This window comes from Peromyscus eremicus, chromosome 3 (assembly GCF_949786415.1).
Source record: "Peromyscus eremicus chromosome 3, PerEre_H2_v1, whole genome shotgun sequence".
NCBI classification, from domain to species: Eukaryota; Metazoa; Chordata; class Mammalia; order Rodentia; family Cricetidae; genus Peromyscus; species Peromyscus eremicus.
Genome location: NC_081418.1, coordinates 16,900,451 through 16,914,477, shown reverse-complemented (window position 1 = coordinate 16,914,477; position 14,027 = coordinate 16,900,451). Strand labels below are relative to the sequence as shown.

Sequence of the window (14,027 nt, the reverse complement as noted above, 5' to 3'; positions counted from 1 at the left end):
GCCTGTAACACAAATCCATTTTGATGTGAGTATCTTAATTCTGTTTTGCGTAAGTCACTCGGGTTTGCTAAAGCATGGTGAACCATCTGCTGGGATTTCAACAGAGCAGACAGCAATGGTGCAGGATGTAGAGGTCTCTGCTCCCCAGACACCAGGTGGATTAGGCAGACTTTTGGACTCTGGGTATTAGTCCTAGGAAGGCAGAGTCGACTGGCAGCATAAACTAGGTAGATGGCAAGATAAAGGAGGAATAGAGTCTAGGGTGTAGTGTGTTAAATCAGAGGCCTGAGAAGTGGGGATGGTTGTGTGAGGTAGAGGACTCATGCACAGTAAAGAATTAAGTAAAGATTTGGGGTTGCATGTAGCTGCAACTCTTGGGAAGGGTTGTTGTCAGGGCCTGGGGTGTGTTGAGTACAGCACAGAACCATAGATTTAAGTCTACGGGAGAAGAAATGGGCACAGACTTACTAACCAGCAGCATCATGACCTCAACTGCTGAGTTTGGGCCGCAGATATTAATATCCAAGTGTATGGAGACCGTGTGCGTGACTGCTGACCCTGAGGCCTCTACAGTTAGTAAAGAAGTGGAGGTTGGAATTTTGTCAGAAGATGAACTCACATAGGCTTGCTTATTGTAGCTAATCACTTGTTTAGCAGGGAACTCTTGAGAGACGTTGCCATCTATAATCATGACTTGTGCTTCTCTGTTATCTCTTTGACTCAGTACCTGAATGCACACAGCTATCACAGTTTAACCACGCAAGTGCTCTCTGCTGGTTGGAAGACTGTGCCTTTGGCCTTGGTTTTCCTAACACAGTACTTTTCTTACACTTTAGGAAGAAAGCGTGGTTTAGTCCAGTAGCTCAGTGGTTGTGCCTTGCCTGGCTCAGTCACAGCCCTGGTTACAGTCTTCAGCAAAGTGGAAGGAGGTGTAATGCCCTGACAGACACTTTATATGGATGCACTCCATGGACGTCGTTGATTATTTCCCATAGAACTTTCCTTCCCTGCTCTTGTGTTATTATTAATAAAGGAGGTAGCAGTTATTACCATCCAAATACTTTCTGTATATGCTCTTCAGTCTTTGTTTAGATTTCTGCTCTCTGTCATATTTTAATATTTTTCAGTACCCGGAATTGTTTGCAAATTTGCCCATACGACAGAGGACTGGAATATTGCTTTATGGTCCCCCAGGGACAGGAAAAACGTTACTTGCTGGGGTGGTTGCAAGAGAGAGCGGAATGAATTTCATTAGTGTCAAGGTATGTGTGCACTTGCCTGCCTTGTCTTGCTGTTGTTTTTCCAGACTGTTTCTCTGTGTAGTCCTGGCTGTCCTGGGGCTTGCTCTGTAGACCAGGCTGTACTTGAACTCACAGAGAGCCTCCTGCCTCTGCCTTCTGAGTGCTGGGATTAAAGGCATGTGTCACCACCGCCTGGCCCTTCTTTGTCTTTTTAATTGAGGCAAACACAACATTCAGTTAGCCCTTTGAAAGTGCAAAATTCGTTGGCATTGTTTTGTACTCACAGAACTGGGAGCCTACAGCCTCCTATTTTCAAAGCTGTTTCATTCTGTTCCCAAGACCTCTCAGTCCTTAGCAGCCATCAATGTTATTTCTGTGTCTATGTATTTGCCTGTTCTTAATATTTTGTATGCAAAAAATCAGGTAATATGTGATTTTTTTGTGTCCAGCTTCCTTCACTTAGTATGCTTCAAGTTGTCACGTGCATTGATACCTTAATCCTTTCTGTGGCTGGCTTACGTCCCATTGCTTACCTGTACCACATTTTGCTTACACACTGATTATCACTGGTAAACTCTGCGTTGTTTCTGCCATCAGGCTCTAACGCACATATTTTAACATTCAATTATTAATTTTGTGTCTATGTGGGCTCACATGTGCCAGGTGAGCATGTCAGGGACAGCCTGTAGGAACTGGTTCTCTCGTGGCACCATGTGGTTCCATGGACAAACTCAAGTTGCCAGGCGTGGTGGCTTGTACCCTCTGAGCTACCTCTGCAGTATTCTATCTACCAGGCTTTTATGGATGCTGTTGTTCTTAACATCCATGGCAAGTTTTCTATAGACGTATGTTCTCATTCCTTTTGGTATGTAATGAGTCTCAGGGTGATTCCTGCTTAACTTACTCAGCAACCACCATATTTTTTTCTCCCACCACAGCCGACCTTGCCAATTCCAATTATGTTTCATGATTGTGGATTAATCTCCTGTTTGGAAAGCTGGGAGAGAAGAGCGATGCACTTATTGGTTTATAGCTGTAAGGAACTGAGTGCTGATCCACCTCTCTTTCTGAGTGGCTTTTATGTTCTTGCGTAAGGCAGATCACCATCTGTGAATAGAATTTATGTAAATATTACAAGGAGAAGCAAATTGTACTTAAGGGAGACGAGACCTATGAGAGTAGAGGGCAGCTGACTGCCTTTTCCCCTCCCTAGTGCACACGAAGTCCACAGAGTTTTTAAATATAAAGCAAGCGCACTAACAAAGGTCAGCCGGGGTGATGCTCACAGTCTGCCTCTAGCCTACCATCATGTCCTTAGACTTAGTCTCAAGACCTCAGCGTTAGCAGTTTACTAAAGACTGATTGATTCTGAAGCAAATCACTTCTATTGTAGTCATACTCAAAACTGACTCAGAACCTGAAATCCAGGTTGGTAATTTGGAATTGGGTTTGCCTGTCCCGCTGGGTCATGCTTCTGTTTGAACCGGGCAGACAGGCAGTGGTGGTGCTAACAGTGGTAAGGAAGGAGAAGGTGGAAACTTCAGCCAGCTGTCTTCCTCTCTTCTGGATCTCTTCCAGCCCCGCTGCCTTCCTGAGTGTTTTTAGATTAATGCTTGTCCACACATGTTGTTCCATGAGGAAGAGCTTTGGCACTGCCTTCCTGAGTGTTTTTAGATTAATGCTTGTCCACACATGTTGTTCCATGAGGAAGAGCTTTGGCACTGCCTTCCTAAGTGTTTTTAGATTAATGCTTGTCCACATATATTGTTCCATTAGGAAGATCTTTGGCAGGTACGGTTTTGTTTTTATTTTTTAAACCTACTCAGTTTTAAAGGTGATCCTATTTTAAGGAAAGATGACTCATTATCAAATTTGCTATATGTAATAACATTTGTTTTGAAAGTTTTTGCAGCTGACTTTCAGGAAAGAAATTTTATTTTTCGCCTCCTATATAGACAAATTGACTTCAGTAACTGAAGATGCCAAATAGAGTGAATTATATCTCTGTACAGTTTAGGAGGCTCCCACGGATTTGCTCGATGGAGTTTGTCCCTTTTGAGCCATGCAATACTTCACTGAACACATCCAGTGCTTAGCTAACTGCACTGTTTGGGCAATAGAGACTCAGCAGGGGTCAGAACTTGGTGTTTGACCTTTACTTTCTACTAGTGGAAAGACACACTAACTAGACAGCCCACATAAAAGCCACTGCTGGGCAGTAAGGAGCATGGAGTAGCTGGTCACACACAGTGTTGTCAGGCGAAGCTCAAGAAGAGAGAGAGACATGTTGACAAAGACCTAAAGGAAATAATGCCACAGGCCACAAGAACACCTAGGACAATGTTCTAGGCAGAGGAAGCCGAGGGCAGGGAGCCGTTGTGACTCTTTACCCCAGCACAGTTCATTGTGAGACACATTCAACCTTAAACGTTCTGTAACTCATTATGCTTAATCCAAACCCAAAGTTGTGTTTGTTTTTAATTAGTTTCATCTCAGCCTGATTTTCTTTTACCTTCTAGGGACCAGAGTTACTCAGCAAATATATTGGAGCAAGTGAACAAGCTGTTCGAGATGTTTTCATGAGGTGGTTTGTATGAATGTTTGAAGTAACTGGCTGTTATCGTTTATTAATCTTGGTCTGGGCCTTAGTTTTTGAAGAACTGGTATTTCAAACCTGTGGTTTATGTGAATTACTAACAAAGCAAATGACAAGGGTGTTATTTCAGCAAATACTACCTAAAATACGTATCTCCAATATTAAATTTTGGAGATTATTTTTATTTACAATAGTAATATTCCTAAAAGTAGAATCATAAGTACTTGTTCAAAGAAAGATCAGACTAGTCCATCTGTCCGTCTGTCCTTCCTTCCTTTCCTTTCTTCCTTTCTTTCTTTCAAGACCAGATCTCACTATGTAGGACAGACTAGCCTTGAACTCATGGTCCTTCTGCCTCAGTCTCCTAATCCTGGGATTGGAAGTGTGTATCACCACATTTTTCTTTCAGATTAGATTCTTATATGAAGCAAATAATTATTCCTTATATACTCCTTTTCTTTTAAGTTCTAAGTTCTTTTTTCTCCCAGTTCCTAACATATATATCTCTTAGAAGACAACACACCCTATATCCAGTTTCATTAATGCTCGTGTTACCGAATGTACATAAGATCACATATTAATACAGAAGATAATACTTAAAGTTGAAAATTATTATTCAAATGTAACAGAATCATGGAAAAATTTTAAAGAAAATTTTACATTGTTGTAATCTTCTAAAAATTTTGTTGCAGCTGGGCGGTGGTGGTGTATGCGTTTAATCCTAGCACTTGGAAGGCAGAGGCAGGAGGATCTCTGTGAGTCAAGGCCAACCTGGTCTACAGAGTGAATTCCAGGACAGCCAAGGCTGTTACACAGACAAACCCTATCCCAAAAGACCAAAAAACACATTGTAATTTGTAGCTAGAGTTTTCTTGCCTGGCCCACGGTCAGGGCAAATCTCTCTCACCTGCCAGTCCCACAGCCTCTCAGACCCGACCAAGTAAACACAGAGACTTATATTGGTTACAAACTGTATGGCCGTGGCAGGCTTCTTGCTAACTGTTCTTATATCTTAAATTAATCCATTTCTATAAATCTATACCTTGCCACGTGGCTCATGGCTTACCGGCATCTTCACATGCTGTTTCTCATCTTGGTGGCTGGCAGTGTCTCTCTGACTCAGCCTTCCGCTTCCCAGCTTTATTCTCCTCCTTGTCCCGCCTACACTTCCTGCCTAGCCAATGGCCAATCAGTGTTTTATTTATTGACTAATCAGCAACACATTTGCCATACAGAACATCCCACAGCAGTAATTGTTGCACAGTATACAACTAAGAGACTGTACATAGTAAAATATGAATATAATTTGAAAAAAAATAATAAAGTTAACGTTTGCCGGGCAGTGGTGGCACACCTTTAATCCCAGCACTCGGGAGGCAGAGCCAGGTGGATCTCTGTGAGTTCGAGGCCAGCCTGGGCTACAGAGTGAGTTCCAGGACAGGCTCCAAAACTACACAGAGAAACCCTGTCTGGGAAAAAAAAAAAAAAAAAAAAAAAAAAAAAAAAAGAAAAGAAGGTAAAGGTTTATGTATTTATTATGCAGTTTAAGAAATAAAGCCTTATAAGAGGGGGCATTATTAAAGTCCATGACTATTGACAAAAGGTTAAATTAGCAAAGAACATATTGTAGTCCTAAATATTTTGTATCTAATAATACAAGGGGGTTTTTTAGAGTGTTCCTACAAAACAATGCAGAAATAATGAGCTTGCCATCTTGGAACAGGTTGAAAGATTAAACAGGCATTTTCCAGAAGCAGAAGCCAGTGAGCACACATAAAAATGGCCACTGTGGGGCTACAGAATTGCCCAGTGGTTCCAAGAGCTCACTGCTCTTCCAGAGAACCTGGGCTTGGTTCTGAGCACCCACATGGGGTGACTTGCAAATGCCTTTAACTCCAACTCCAAGGGATCTGACGTCCTCTTCTGGTATCTGAGGACACATGCACACACATTTCACACACACACACACACACACACACACACACACACATTTCACACACACACACATTTCACACACACACACACACATTTCACACACACACACAAATTTCACACACACACACACACACACACTAAAAAATACAAATCTTTTTTTTAAATGGCTAGCCACGATAAGAACCTATTGACTACGATTTGGGTTTTAGGTTCTTACTTATCCAGAGGCATGAACTTCTAAACAAACATTTTAAGCTCTCAAGAGTCAATTTAGAGAGAAGATGGGAGGTAAATATGATCAAAGTACCTTGTGTGCATAGATGAAATTAACAGATAATTAATAATGTAATACAAATAAGTAATACTACTGTGAACAAAAAACTCAGTTTAAATTTTATTGTCCTGAAAATAAGGATAATTGCATTTACCGTGCTTTCTTAAGGGTTAGTTGTGAAGATTAGAATAAATATGTACACATACCTGTGCTGTGTTATATATTATAGTCTAAGCTGTGTGTGTGTGTGCATGTATGTGTGTATGTGTGTGTGTCTGTGTCTGTGTGGGGAGAGTTTGTGAACTCTGGAGCCCTGGTGAAATGCAGCATGTTTGTGTTCTTTTTTTTCCCAGAGCACAGGCTGCAAAGCCCTGCATTCTTTTCTTTGATGAGTTTGAATCCATTGCTCCTCGAAGAGGTCACGACAACACAGGGGTTACAGACCGAGTGGTTAACCAGCTGCTGACACAGTTAGATGGAGTGGAAGGCTTGGAGGGTAAGTCACTGTTAACACAAAGACACCCTGTAAAGAGAAGTTACTAAGTGGTCGTTCTAAAGTGTTCATTCCCCTCAGGTGTCTATGTGCTGGCTGCTACTAGTCGCCCTGACTTGATTGATCCTGCCCTGTTGCGGCCTGGCCGACTGGATAAATGTGTATACTGCCCTCCTCCAGACCAGGTGACAACGTCATAGTCATAGTCATAGTCCCAAACCCAGCAGACCAGAGGCCACACTCTTTGCTTGTGAGCTTTCCTTTGGCCAGGCAGTAGCAATTGTCCTTGGAAGACAGCTTTGTAGGCAAAGGCTTTGTTTACTGTTTACTCACAGCATAATAGGCCCTGAGTCAGGTGTCCGGGACGGCTGTGCTGGCCAGTAGGAGAAAATCAGCAAGCCTAAAAGGACTGTTCAGCACATCCTCTGCTTTCAGATCTCCCACTCTCCTATCCTGTGAGAAACCTCTGATTCAGAATCCAGCGAGTGGGACAGTGAGCATGTGGCCAGGTCACATGGAGGAAGGTGTTTCAACTGTTCTTGTCATGTTCTGCCAACCCTTGCTCCCAGATGTAGAAAGTAGTACATAAATGAATGAAAGAAAGGGGCCGAAAGATCAAAGAATATGGTCCATGTGCTTGTTTCTTAATATTCTCCTTTGTTGGCACACTTGGCCAGATCTAGGAAATAACCACAGTGTGAGTGAGAAATTGTTCACACTGAATAGTTACAGATACTGGTTTCCATCCATTTTCCTACCTGTGTCTCCTTTTAGGGACACAGTTCTAAGAAGGACAGATACTGTACTTCTAGTACATTTTCTAAACTGCCTGGAAAGCTTGTTCGATGTGTCCTGTCAATTTATGAAGAAAGTTTTAAGAGTCACAATTTACAGCAACACTTCATTGTTTTGTGTGTCTAGTCGTGAATTTTCTCCCTTCAGGTGTCGCGTCTTGAGATTCTGAATGCCCTCAGTGACTCTCTACCCCTGGCAGATGACGTGGACCTTCAGCACGTGGCGTCAGTAACCGAGTCCTTCACCGGAGCGGATCTGAAAGCACTGCTGTATAACGCGCAGCTAGAGGCCTTGCAGGGCAGGCTGCTGCCCGGAGGACTCCATGTGAGTTCCCTGGGAAGGCTGTTAAGGCTTTCAGCGAGGGGAGAGCAGTTCGGGGCCAAACTCTACAGGAGCTTTAATCTGCCTATTGTAAATGTTCCAAAATTAGATGTAGGATTTGCAGAGAATTTTAATTATGAAGACTTCATATCTGTTTCCCTAACGTTACCATAATATTAACAAACTATTTGGTATTAGAAAAATATTATTTAGAGTGGGCTAGCATGAATTCATAGAAATAGAAAAATAACTAAGGTTTTCAGCTATTTTATGCCAATGACTGGTTACTATTTTTGAAGATAAAATTATACAGCTAGCCACTGGCAGTCTCCTGGGATGAAACGTGGCCTTACCTCACATCCTCATCATTCTTCAACAACTTCCTTACTTCCTGATACAAGATGATCTTTGTTTATCTTGTATTTTCTATATCCAAGTCCTGGAACCAGTGTTTTCTCTAGTGATGGCATTTGTTTTTTAATTATTACAGAAGATGATTTACTACATTATAGCCTATATTTTCTAGGAAGCTTTTCTGTATATTTCCCTCCACCAATTTTGGAAATTTCTGTAGGTCCTGAATTTCTTAAATAGTCCCAAGCCAAGTATGTGTGTGTGTGGGGGGGGGGGGGATGTACATGTACATGTGTGTACGTGTGCACTCGTGCACATGGAAGTCAGTGAGCACCTTGGATGGCATGCCTCAAGCATCCTCCCCCTTCTGAGACAGGGTCTCTCACTGTGGGTAGGCTGGCTGGCCAGGGAGCATCTAGGTCACACTGTCCCTACCACCTAGCACTGTGATGACAATCCCACACCACTGTGCCCAGGTATTTATATAGGTTCTGAGGATTAAACTCAGGGCCTCATGCTTGCCCAGCACTTTACCTACTGAATTATCCCCACAGCCCCCAGGTCAGGTTTTTGCTATTTATTTTAGGAAGCCATTATGGTGAGTGAGTGTTTGTTTATCTTTTTCTCTGTGGTACTAGGGATTGAACTAGGACCCAACACATGTGAGGCAAACTCTGTACCACTAAGCTACATCCCAGCCCTGCCTGAAGGTTTCTTCTTTCTCAACCTCTTTTCATATGACTGCTTTACAAGTATATATGTGTACATCTACACTCTATAATATGGTTGATATAAATCATTTCATAATAAAACTGAAAATGAGTGAAAGGCAGATGGAGAAGTAAAACCTGGATTCTGAGTTCTTGCTTTGTTATCATTGGGAAAGTTGGTGGATTTTCTACACACTTTAATCTTCCCTTATTGTAGTGGTTACACTTGTGTTGTGTAGGGCTGGGCATGTAGCTCAGTTGGGAGCGTGCCTAGCATACACAAAGTTCTGGATTCATCCCCAGCACCAGGTCAACCAGGCATGCTGGTGCACACCTGGAGTCCCAAGAATCATAAAATCAAGGTCATCCCAAGTTACATAGCAAATAGAAGGCCAGCGTGGGTTTCATGAAACCTTGTCTCATAAAACATTGTTATTGTGTATCTCGAATTCATAGAGGATTGAGAGCTTACTGAGGAGTGTACGCCTCCCTGTGCTGCTCTATGGAGTGACGTCTACTGTTATTTCTAGTTACAACTGGCCTTCTTTCTGTATAATGTAGGATGGAGGCTCCAGCTCTGACAGCGACCTAAGCCTGTCTTCAATGGTCTTTCTTAACCACAGTAGTGGTTCCGACGACTCAGCTGGGGATGGAGAATGTGGCTTAGATCAGTCCCTTGTTTCTCTTGAGATGTCTGAGATCCTTCCAGATGAATCAAAATTCAACATGTACCGGCTCTACTTTGGAAGCTCATATGAATCAGAACTTGGAAATGGAACCTCTTCTGACTTGGTATGTTGTGTATTCGTCATTGCGTGGCTCCGATACGTAAAGATATATGTTGATGGGACATTGTACTGGGATTTATTTCCTGACCAGCCCCACATAGTCTTTCTGGTTGGTTGGTTTGCAATAAAAATAGTCTTGTTTACTTAATTATGCCAATTAGTCCTTTTTAGTCCTTGTTAAGCTTTTAAACAGGAGCAGGAGCAAGGGGGTTGGTTCTGCGGGGCCCGGGTATGGCTCCCTTTGTGGTCTTTTGGGTATTTATCTCCTCGAGAGTGATCTTAAACCCTTTTTATTCTGAGAGCTATTTAATAGTAAATGTAAACTTTATTGTCATGAAGTACTTCTAAATATTAGGAAATTTGCTGCAAATAATTCCTGACATTAAAAATGCTACCTGGGCTGGAGAGATGGCTCAGTGGTTAAGAGCACTGACTGCTCTTCCAGAGAACCCGAGTTCAATTCCCAGCACCCACATGGCAGCTCACAACTGTCTGTAACTCCAGTTCCAGGGGACCTGACACCCTCACACAGACATACATGCAAGGAAAACACCAATGCACATAAAAATAAATAAATCTTTAAAAAAAAAAAATGCTACCTATCAGCCGGGCGGTGGTGGCGCACGCCTTTAATCCCAGCACTCGGGAGGCAGAGCCAGGCGGATCTCTGTGAGTTCGAGGCCAGCCTGGGCTACCAAGTGAGTTCCAGGAAAGGCGCAAAGCTACACAGGGAAACCCTGTCTCGAAAAACAAAAACAAAAAAAAAAAAAAACCAAACAAAAAAAAAATGCTACCTGTCTGTGATTCTTTTTATGGAAAATATGAAAAGAAGTAATAATATGTATCAACAAGGAAACTATCTAGATTAAATGTGGGCAACATATTGTTTTTCCTATTTAGTTAAAATATATACCCACTCAAATTAATAGTGGCTTGCTATTACTTTTTTAATATATAACATTTTTACTTGAATGGTTACTTTTTTAGTATATTTGCTTTACTAATTCAGGTTTCTAAAAATATAAAAATACTTACTTTTATTCCTAGGAGGTAAGGTCTTGGTTTTTGTTTTTTTTTTGTTTTTTTTTTTTAATATATAGAATTTAACTTCTCTAGCAATATCGGGGCACTTAGCAGAACTATTTGCTAGGCACTAAGAGAAAGGCTAGGGAGGTGGAAGCTGGTGAAGCGCTGGACACAGAACCATGGCCTGAGTTCTGATTCCCAGGGCCATGGAGACAACTGGACACAGTGACACGTGTCTGTAATTCCGGCCTGGGGGGCATAGACAGGAGATCCCTGAGGTGTGCTAGCCAGCCAGTGTAGACATCACTGAGCTCCAGGTCAGAGTGTGTCTCCAATTATAAGGAGCAAAGCTGCTGAAAGGCACCTGACGCTGACTCCTGGCCTCCACCCCTCCCCACGCACTCACACAAACCTGTGCGCAAGGCTTGCGTCGAACCTGTCCTTGGCCCTCAGTGTAATAGGGTTAAATGGCTAAATAGTAAAAGAACCCTCTGTGTTATGAGGCTGGTTTTGTTTTGTCCTGGAGGTTCTACACCAGTGTCAGTGGACCTTGCTTTATAGAATATCATCTTTTAAACTTGCTTAACTTTAGTTATTAAAATAGAAACTTACCCAAGTGAAGGTTTTTGCCTGAGGGATGTGGCCCCTGACGGTCTGCCTGTGCTCCAGGATGGCCTGATGCACATCTGAGCAGCACCAAGTAGACGTGAAGTTGGAAGGGGAAAGTGGTGAGGGATATGGAAGAGGGGAGGCCAAGGAGTGGATGCATCAGGTCAAAATACAGATGCATGTGTGAAATTCTCAAACAGTAACTGTTAAAAAGGAAACAGGTTTTCATTTTCTCTGGTGAGCATGGCTTTCTTTCTTCTCCCTCCCTCCTCACCCATCTGTCTCCCTTCGGTCTTTGCTGCACCCATCCTACAGAGCTCACAGTGTCCCTCCGCACCAAGCTCCATGACTCAGGATCTACCTGCACCTCCTGGAAAAGACCCATCGTTTACACAGCATCCCGTGTTCAGGACACCTTCCCAAGAAGGCTACCAAGACCTCACTCAGGAGCAGAGAGACCAGCTGAGGGCAGAGATCAGCGTCATCAAAGGCAGATACCGGAGCCAAAGTGGAGTATGGCCTTTTCCTCTCAGAACGTTAACCCTTTTAAAGTCGCTTTCCCCCTTTGACATGTATTCCTTTGCATTTTAACTGAGCCATATTTACAAGCAGGGTGCTGAAGCACAGTGACTTAGTCGGATGGCTGTGAAGGTCCTTGCTTTGGAATTGTCCTTTGGAAAGAGTGTCTGCTTTCCAGGGAAACAAGCAATGACTGGGACTGCCACTTTGTTCCATGAATTCCTTCACTGACATTTGTTTAATCTGCTTTTTATTGAAGGAGGATGAATCCCTTAACCAGCCAGGACCAATCAAAACCACCTTTGCTATTAGCCAGGCACATTTAATGACTGCGCTTGCCCACACAAGACCATCCATTAGTGAAGAAGAAGGGAAGGATTTTGCTGAGCTGTAAGTAACCATAAGAAACATATTATTTATTCACTTAAGCTCCTAAGTGTTTACAATTTTTAAAAATTCAGAAGCTAATTTAAAAATATACATGGTTAAACTGGAGTTGTAAATGACAGAGCGTCTGCTTAGGATGTGTGAGGCCCTGCATTATCTCATTCTCGTAACCAAAAAAGACACTGTCATAGCTATGCACTTAGACTTCCCTTAACTAATTAGTTAAACTATATTTAAGTTACATTATAGTGAACTGATTTAGAAAAGGAGAAATAGGACAATGTATAATGGTCTAAATAATTTTAAATTATTTAGTTTATAATGTTTATTAAAAATATACTGGTTTTAGCTGGGTGTGGTTGTATACGCTTTTAATCTGAGCACTGGGAAGGCAGAGGCAGGCAGACTCTGTGAGTTCGAGGCCAGCCTGGGCTACATAGTGAGTTCCAGAACAGCCAGGGCTACACAAAAAACAAAACAACAACTACACACACACAGACACACACACACACTGGTTTTGCTTTTAAGATGATTTACATTTTATTAGTGTCAACATTTGCATAGAATTTTCTCATTTATGGAAATTTTACTACTCACTGAGATTTATAGCTTCCTACAGTTTACACTGTGGCTACTTTGAATGGTGGACTGGCCACCATTCTATGTCAGTGATTAAACATAATTCAAAAAATATTTATTCCTGGCTTTGTTTAAGAATAAATACTTCAATTCTTGTTCAGTTTTTCAGTTCTTCGGAGGTAAGGTGTACATATGTCAGCAATGTGTACTTACTGCACAAATACCAAAAAACAAAGATAAGGAAGAATAAGAAACAGAAATTGTCTTAATCTTACATGATAGTGTACTTACATTTTCCTCACTAAAGTACGAACACTCTACCTGTGCTGCTAGGCCACTGATCCCTTTGAGCCATCTGTCCATCTTGAACACTGTTTTCACGTTATGCAGACGGCCTCTTTGTGGTGTTTGGTGTCAGTTTCTAGTGTCTCTCTGCCATGGTATCCAGGTTCCGACATGTATGTTTTCTCCAGGGTCTCACTGCTAGTCTATAAGCAGTGTGGAGCCAGATGTGCGCACTTCTTTCACTAGTTCACCAGAATAAAGGTGAAATCACTGCATCACAGGGCACAGCATTTCCAAGGCTTTCAAAGTATATTGCCAAATTGCTACAGACAGTGTCCAGAGTGTCTTTCAGTGGCAGAACACAGATCTCAAATCCTCCCAACCTCAGTGTTCCACAGCTCTAGCCATGGCTAACCTGACGGCACAGAAATTATATCTTATTTAGTAATTTCCCTGTCTTTGAACAAAACTATAAAAGTTACAATTTTCGTATTGTTCATTGCCATTTTTATTTTATCCTGTCTAATCTGCTATTTATTTTCTTTCTCCTTTTTTTCTACCTAGACTGCAACTTTAAAAAATTATTTTTCATAACTTCTTAATTTCCTCCATTTATCCAGTTATTTTCCTTTCATTTCTTAAAACATTAGTCTGTTTTTAAAAGAATCCATTACCTTTGTTTTGTAATTATTAAGTATTGTTGTTCACTAAATATCATCTCTCTTACTTTTTAAGGTATGAAAACTTTCAAAACCCAAAGAAGAGGAAAAACCAAAGTGGAGCAGTGTTCCGACCTGGACAGAGAGTAACTTTAGCATAGAATATCCTTCTGACTTTTCTAGGATGTGTGTGTGTGTGTGTTCTGATGGTCTGTCCCCAAGTTGATCCTATAAAAATGATGTCTGTAAATTTCTTTTTAATTTAATAAATTTGGTTAATCTATAAAATCAAGAATGGTGAATGCTGTGATTACACAATGCTCAGGACTATCTGAGATTAAGAGTGAAGCTAAATGAAGGTATTTATAACAGATTGTGTATTTTATTTCCACAAGTCTATATTAAATCCTTAATGAAATGACATTAGATCAATGGTGGAACTAACTTGTTTTCTCT

At 41.6% G+C, this 14,027-nt stretch overlaps 1 protein-coding gene across 2 annotated transcripts in view; it reads left to right on the top strand.

Moving 5' to 3' along the window:
- Pex1 (peroxisomal biogenesis factor 1) overlaps positions 1-13,804 on the top strand; it is a 43,606-nt gene extending 29,802 nt beyond the window's left edge. The window contains exons 16-24 of one of the 2 annotated variants that reach the window (XM_059257330.1): positions 1,128-1,262; positions 3,761-3,825; positions 6,400-6,542; positions 6,621-6,724; positions 7,482-7,658; positions 9,281-9,511; positions 11,458-11,655; positions 11,921-12,051; positions 13,648-13,804. In XM_059257330.1, the coding sequence (XP_059113313.1) occupies positions 1,128-1,262; positions 3,761-3,825; positions 6,400-6,542; positions 6,621-6,724; positions 7,482-7,658; positions 9,281-9,511; positions 11,458-11,655; positions 11,921-12,051; positions 13,648-13,732 (1,269 nt within the window). In that variant the 3' untranslated portion in view covers positions 13,733-13,804. The remainder of the gene's footprint in view (positions 1-1,127; positions 1,263-3,760; positions 3,826-6,399; positions 6,543-6,620; positions 6,725-7,481; positions 7,659-9,280; positions 9,512-11,457; positions 11,656-11,920; positions 12,052-13,647) is intronic. The other variant, XM_059257331.1, reaches the window with a different exon arrangement.
- The last annotated feature ends 223 nt before the right edge of the window (positions 13,805-14,027 follow it).